This window comes from Papio anubis, chromosome 20 (assembly GCF_008728515.1).
Source record: "Papio anubis isolate 15944 chromosome 20, Panubis1.0, whole genome shotgun sequence".
Lineage (NCBI taxonomy): Eukaryota > Metazoa > Chordata > Mammalia > Primates > Cercopithecidae > Papio > Papio anubis.
This window is the reverse complement of record NC_044995.1, coordinates 49,308,289-49,314,448: the sequence shown is the minus strand read 5'-3', so window position 1 is coordinate 49,314,448 and position 6,160 is coordinate 49,308,289. Positions and strand designations below refer to the sequence as shown.

The window sequence follows — 6,160 nt, the reverse complement described above, 5'->3', positions numbered from 1 at the left end:
TGCCCAGGCTGGAGTGCAGTGGCGCATTCTTGGCTCACTGCAAGCTCTGCCCCCCAGGTTAATGCCATTCTCCTGCCTCAGCCTCCTGAGTAGCTGGGACTACAGGTGCCTGCCACCGCGCCTGGCTAATTTTTTGTATTTTTAGTAGACACGGAGTTTCACCGTGTTAGCCAGGATGGTCTCGATCTCCTGACCTCGTGATCCGCCCGCTGTGGCCTCCCAAAGTGCTCGGATGACAGGTGTGAGCACTGGGCTCCAGTATTTCTTTACAGCAGTGTGAGAACTGACTCACAGAAAGGCCAAGCGAAACAAGCCCTGGGTTATGCCTAAGATGGGATACTGGGGACACTTCAGAGAAGGTGGGGCCATGGGTCTCACCTTGGCGACCAGGATGTGCCAGGCGTCGTCATGCACGCGCACCACGCGGTAGTACAGGGCATCCCCGCTCTCTGCGCAGGGCGAGCTGTCCAGGAGGCGGAAGCCGTGGCCAGGGCGGCAGGGCCCGGGGTGGCCCCCCATGAACCGGGCACGGAGCCGGGCATAGATGGCATGGAGGCCCTGCAGCTGCCGGGCAGCCAATGCAGCGTGCACAGCCTCTGGACTGTGCAGATTGCGGAGAGAGAGGCCCAGCGGGGCATCAGTCAGGCCAAAGGTCAGCTCTGCAGGGGGACAAGCTGGTCCCACCTCAGCCTGGCTCTTGTCCACACTGTGGGACCCCAGAAAGGGCCTCCGAGGCAGCTGTACTTGGATGGAGCTGGCATGGGGGGTCCTGCGGTTGGGCAGTGACTGGGTCCGGGTTAGGATTTTCTTGGGCAGGGGTGGGGGCAGGGGCTGTGGGTCGGTGGAGCAGGACCCAGGGGTCCGGGGGCGGCAGGCCTTGGAGGGCAGCAGGTGGGCACGGATCTCACCTGCAGGGAGAGACAGTGGGGAGGGCTGAAGACAGGCGGAATGGGAACAGGACACATGACTGCACCTCTCAGCCTCGGTTTCCCCATCTCTAACATGGAAGTAATAAGGCTGGGCACCGGTGGCTCATGCTTGTAATCCCAGTACTTAGGAAGGTGGAAACTGTGACAGGAGGATCACTGGAACTTAGGGTCTGAGACCAGCCTGGGCAACCTAGTGAGACCCTCTCTCTGCAAAAATTTAAACAAATTTGTGCCAGACGCTGGCCGGCCAGCCGTGGAAAGCCATTACTGCGGATCTCCAGCACTCTGGGAGGCCAAGGCGGATCACGAGGTCAGGAGATCGAGAGGTCATCCTGGCGATCACTTGAAAACCCTCGCCTGTTACTAAAAAATACAAATCAGTTGGTGAGGGCGGGCAAGCTTCAGGTTTGTGTTAGCCTCTCAGGAGGCTGAAGCAGGAGAATCGCTTGAACCTGGGAGGCGGAGCTTGCAGTGAGCCGAGATTGCGCCACCACTCCAGTCTGGCGGACAGAGCTTACAGAAGGGGAAACTGCAGCTCATAGGAGGATGGATCAGTTTCAGAGAATGGTGCCACCCAGCACTCAGCGACTCCTACCTACTCCTGTGACTTGGGCAGGTCTCTGGCTTTTTGAAGTCTTGCTCTATCGCCCAGCCTGGAGTGCAGTGGCCCAATCTCGGCTTGCTGCAACATCTGTCTCCTGGGTTCAAGCGATTCTCCCACCTCAGCCTCCCGAGTAGCTGGGATTACAGGCGCCCGCCACTATGCCCGGCTAATTTTTGTATTTTTAGTAGTGGAGATGGGGTTTCACCATATTAGCCAGGCTGGTTTCAAACTCCTGACCTCAGGCGATCTGCCTGACTCAGCCTCCCAAAGTGCTAGGATTACAGGCTTGAATCATCGCACCTGGCCTTTTTTTTTGAGATAGAGTCTCCCTCTGTCGCCCAGGCTGGAGTACAGTGGCTCAATCTTGGCTCCCTGAAACCTCTGCCTCCCAGGTTCAAGGAAGTCTCCTGCCTCAGCCTCTCGAGTAGCTGGAATTACAGGCATACACCCTCACCATGTCACACTTTTTGTATTTTGTATTTTTTTTGAGACGGAGTCTCTGCCTGTCGCCCAGGCTGGAGTGCAGTGGCCGGATCTCAGCTCACTGCAAGCTCCGGCCTCCCGGTTTACGCCATTCTTCTGCCTCAGCCTCCCGAGTAGCTGGGACTACAGGTGCCTGCCACCCGCCCGCCAGTTTTTTGTATTTTTTAGTAGAGACGGGTTTCACCGCGTTCGCCAGGATAGCCCCATCTCCCGACCCGATCCACCCATCTCGGCCTCCCAAAGTGCTGGGATTACAGGCTTGAGCCACCGCACTCGCCACTGATTTTTGTATTTTTAGCAGAGACTGGTTTTGCCATGTTGGCCAGGCTGGTCTTGAACTCCTGGCCTCAAGTGATCCTCCTCCTTGATCTCCCAAAGTGCTGGGATTAAAGGGTGGGATTACAGGCATGAGTTACCGTGCCCAGCCCCTCTCTCTTTTTAATGGTATATATTTTTTTCTATTTCATGGCTCACTGCAGCCTTGACCTCCTGGGCTCAAGGGATCCTCCTGCCTCAGCCTCCCCAGTAGCTGGGACTGCAGGCGCTTGACACCATGTCCATCTTATTATTATTATTATTTTTTGTAGAGATGGGGGGGGTCTCATTATGTTGCCCAGGCTGGTCTCCTGGACTCAAGGGATCCACCTGCCTCGGCCTCCCAAGGTGCTGGGATGACAGGCGTGAGCCACCGCGCCCGCCCACCAGCCCACAGCTTATTTTTCAGCCCTCGTCCACTCCGGGCCTTCCTGAGGTCACTCGTTTTACCAACTGCTGCTGTTCCCAGAGGCCACGGTGTCCTCCACCCCCTGCCGCTCCCTGCACGCCCCCGGCCCAGGGCTCCCCGGGGAGCTGCTCACCGAGGTTGCTATACGTGGGCTGAGTCGACCAGGTGGGGTCGTCGGACTCGGGGGACTCTGTGGGAGTCTCCGGGCTGCTCATGTTGCTGGGGGAAGGTCAGACGGGGCGTGGTGGGGTGGCGCACGCACAGGGCGACATGGGAGGGGTCCGTGAGTGCTGCAGCGTGGGAGACCGTTGAGGCCCCCTGCTCCAGGGCCCTTGGTGAGAACAGGGGCACCCACACTCCACTCCCTTGTCCAGTTTTGACCCTGCTGTGTGATCCCGAGTGGGTTTCCTGCCCTCTCTGGGCCTACTTCCTCAATCATGAGGCAGGTGTGTCATCCATCAATCTTCCAGGCAGTGGGAAGGAACCCCCACTGCACATTTGGGATGGGGACAGAATGTTCAGCCTGAGAACAGGTCTTTGGGGGTCAGTTGTGGGGGAGACAGTGTCCAGGGACCCAGGGATCCACGCTCAGGCCTCCTCCCTGAGGGCTCAGCTGTGCGGTTGCTGTCAGCAGCCAGGCCCCAACCCACCCCCGCCCAGATCCCAACCTGAAAAAGTGACCGCTTCTGTCCAGCTCCCCGCTCCAGGAGCCCCCTACCTTCAAGACTGGCGTGCCCTCTGGGGGAGGAGGGGTCCTGGGGGACGAACTCCCAATGGCCACAGCCCCTGGCCTCGCAGGAGGGGTCTGACCCAGCGCTGGCAGCTGACAGGAAAACGTCCGGCCAACCGTCAGACCGCAGCCCGGGGTGGGGCGGGGGCATTTCGGCAACACTTCCCCACCAACTGCGGCCGCCCCCTCCCCTGCCCGCCCTCAGAGGACAGGATGTAGCCGGGAACAGCATCCCGGGCGGAGGGAACAGCCCAGACGGAGACCAGGAGGTGGGATCTGAAAGTCAATAGCACCAGGGCTGACAGCCTCAGAGGCCAGGCTGGGATAGGGGCAGTGAGGAGCCCTGTGAGATGGGCAGAGGGGCAGAGCTGGCCCACCGTAGGGAGGGCACAGAACGTGGTGGCGGCTGTCCCTGGAGAAGGTGAAAGTGGGGTCTGTGGGTTTCACTTCCCCGGGAACCGCCTCCCCTCCTGTGGCAGCATCTTGAGAAGCCCCCAGCGGCCCCCTGCCCGATCCCAGGGCCCCCGAATGCGGAGTGTGGGCGAGGACCCTCCCGGCTCTGCCGCGCCTGGCTGTGTGACTGTGGACAAATCCCCACCCCTCTCCGTGCTCTGGCCAATAAAGAAAAGCGTCTCCCGCATCCCGCCTGGTAACAGTCCCGCCTGCTGGATTTTTCTTTGAAAAAACGGAATCGGCTCACTTTCCCCCTTCCCCCTTCCTCACTGCCTCGATGCATTTATTTAGAAAAGACGTTGTAGATAAAATCACCATAAATGGAAAAATCAAGAATGGAAAAAACCCAAGGAAAAGCAGACGCGGGGTGAAATTCCAGCTGAAGTGTGTGCCTGTCAAAACTGTCTTCTTTTTTTTTTTTTTTTTGGAGACAGGGTCTCACACTGTTGCCCAGGCTGGAGTGCAGTGGGGCAATCGCAGCTCACTGCAGCCTGCAACGAACTCCTGGGGCGATCCTCTGGCTAAGGAAGGAGCCCACTACTCCTCCTGCTGCCCTCCTCCCCCCACCTTGCCTAGTTCACAAGACAGGAGGAGAGAGACAAAGCAAACAGTTAGAAAGAAACAAAAGTAAGATAAATAGCCAGACAAACTTGGCACCACCATCCGGCCCTAGGAGTTAAAAAAAGTAGTAATAGGCCGGGCGCGGTGGCTCACGCCTGTAATCCCAGCACTTTGGGAGGCTGAGGCGGGCAGATCACGAGGTCAGGAGATCGAGACCATCCTGGCTAACTTGGTGAAACCCCGTCTCTACTAGCCTGGGGAACAGAAGGGAGGCGCCTCTGTAGTCCCAGCTACTCAGGAGGCTGAGGCAGGAGAATGGCATGAACCCGGAGGTAGAGCTTGCAGTGAGCCGAGATCGCCACGCACTCCAGCCTGGGGTGACAGAGCAAGACTTGTCTCAAAAAAAAAAAGAAAAAAAAAAAAGTAATAATAATAACATTGACCCCTGACCTAAACTACTTGTGTTGTCTGTAAATCCAGACACTGTATAGGAAAAAGCATTGTAAAACTTTTTGGTCTGTTAGCTCATGCCTGTAGTCCCCAGTCACGTTCCCACACTTGCTCAATTTATCATGACCCTTTCACATGGACCCCTTAAACTTGTGAGCCTTAAAAAGGCCAAGAATATCTTTTTTCTGGAGCTCGGCTCTTTTTTTTTTTTTGTGACGGAGTCTTCGCTTGTGGCCCAGGCTGGAGTGCAGTGGCCGATCTCAGCTCACTGCAAGCTCCGCCTCCGGTTCACTTATTCTCTGCCCTCAGCCTCCCCGGTAGCTGGGACTACAGGCGCTCGGGCCACCTCAGCCCGCTAATTTTTTTGTATTTTTAGTAGAGACGGGGTTTCACCATGTTAGCCAGGGATGGTCTGGATCTTCCTGACCTTGTGATCCGCCCGCCTCGCCTCCCAAAGTGCTGGGATTACAGGCTTGAGCCACTGTGCCCGCCTAAGCTCGCTCTTAAGATGGTAGTTCGCTGACGCCCCGCCAAAATAATCCACTTTCTTAATCCGTGTCTGAGGACTTGTCTGCTGTCTGGCCCTGCTATACTGTCTCCCAAAGTGCTAGGATCACAGGTGTGAGCCAACCTGCCCGGTCCCAAAGATGCTCTTGCAGCAAAGATTGAGTGTGTTTCATATGGGGTTCCCGATCCCGTTTCCCTGAGGGAAATGGGCCCAGAGACAGTATGGGCTCCATCCAGGGTCACACAGCAGCTCGAGGCTGGAAGCAGAGGTCCACAGAGCCACTGCTGAGTCCCTCTGGCCTCCCCCAATCCCCTGAGAAGGGGGAGGAGGGGAAGGAGACTACCTTTTCCTTATGAACATCCTTTGAGTGGGTCCCATGCCACACTTTTTTTTCTTTGAGACAGGGTCTCGCTCCATCACCTACACTGGAGTGCAGTGGTGTGATCATAGCTCACGGCATCCTCTGCTTCCTGGGCTCAAGTGATCCTCCCACCTCAGCCTCCTGAGTAGCCGGGACCACTGGCGTGCACCACCATGCCTGGTTAGTTTTTATTTTGTTTATTTATTTTTGAGGCAGAGCCCCGCCTCAGCCGCCCAGGCTGAGTGCAGGCAGTGGGCGCACCTGGCTGATTCCAACCTCTGCCTCCTGGGTTCAAGCAATTCTGCCTTAGGCTCCCAAGGTACTACAGCCACCGGCTACCATACCTGGCTAATTTTT

The 6,160-nt window shown here is 57.2% G+C and overlaps 1 protein-coding gene across 2 annotated transcripts in view; it reads right to left on the bottom strand.

Annotated features, from left to right (window-relative positions):
* PEAK3 (PEAK family member 3) overlaps nt 1-3,601 on the bottom strand; it is an 8,141-nt gene extending 4,540 nt beyond the window's left edge. The window contains exons 1-3 of one of the 2 annotated variants that reach the window (XM_009193106.4): nt 3,459-3,601; nt 2,874-3,030; nt 379-908 (exon numbers count right to left, since the gene is read on the bottom strand). In XM_009193106.4, coding sequence (XP_009191370.2) covers nt 379-908; nt 2,874-2,955 — 612 coding nt within the window. In that variant the 5' untranslated portion in view covers nt 2,956-3,030; nt 3,459-3,601. The remainder of the gene's footprint in view (nt 1-378; nt 909-2,873; nt 3,031-3,458) is intronic. The other variant, XM_031660147.1, reaches the window with a different exon arrangement.
* Between the last annotated feature and the right edge of the window lie 2,559 nt (nt 3,602-6,160).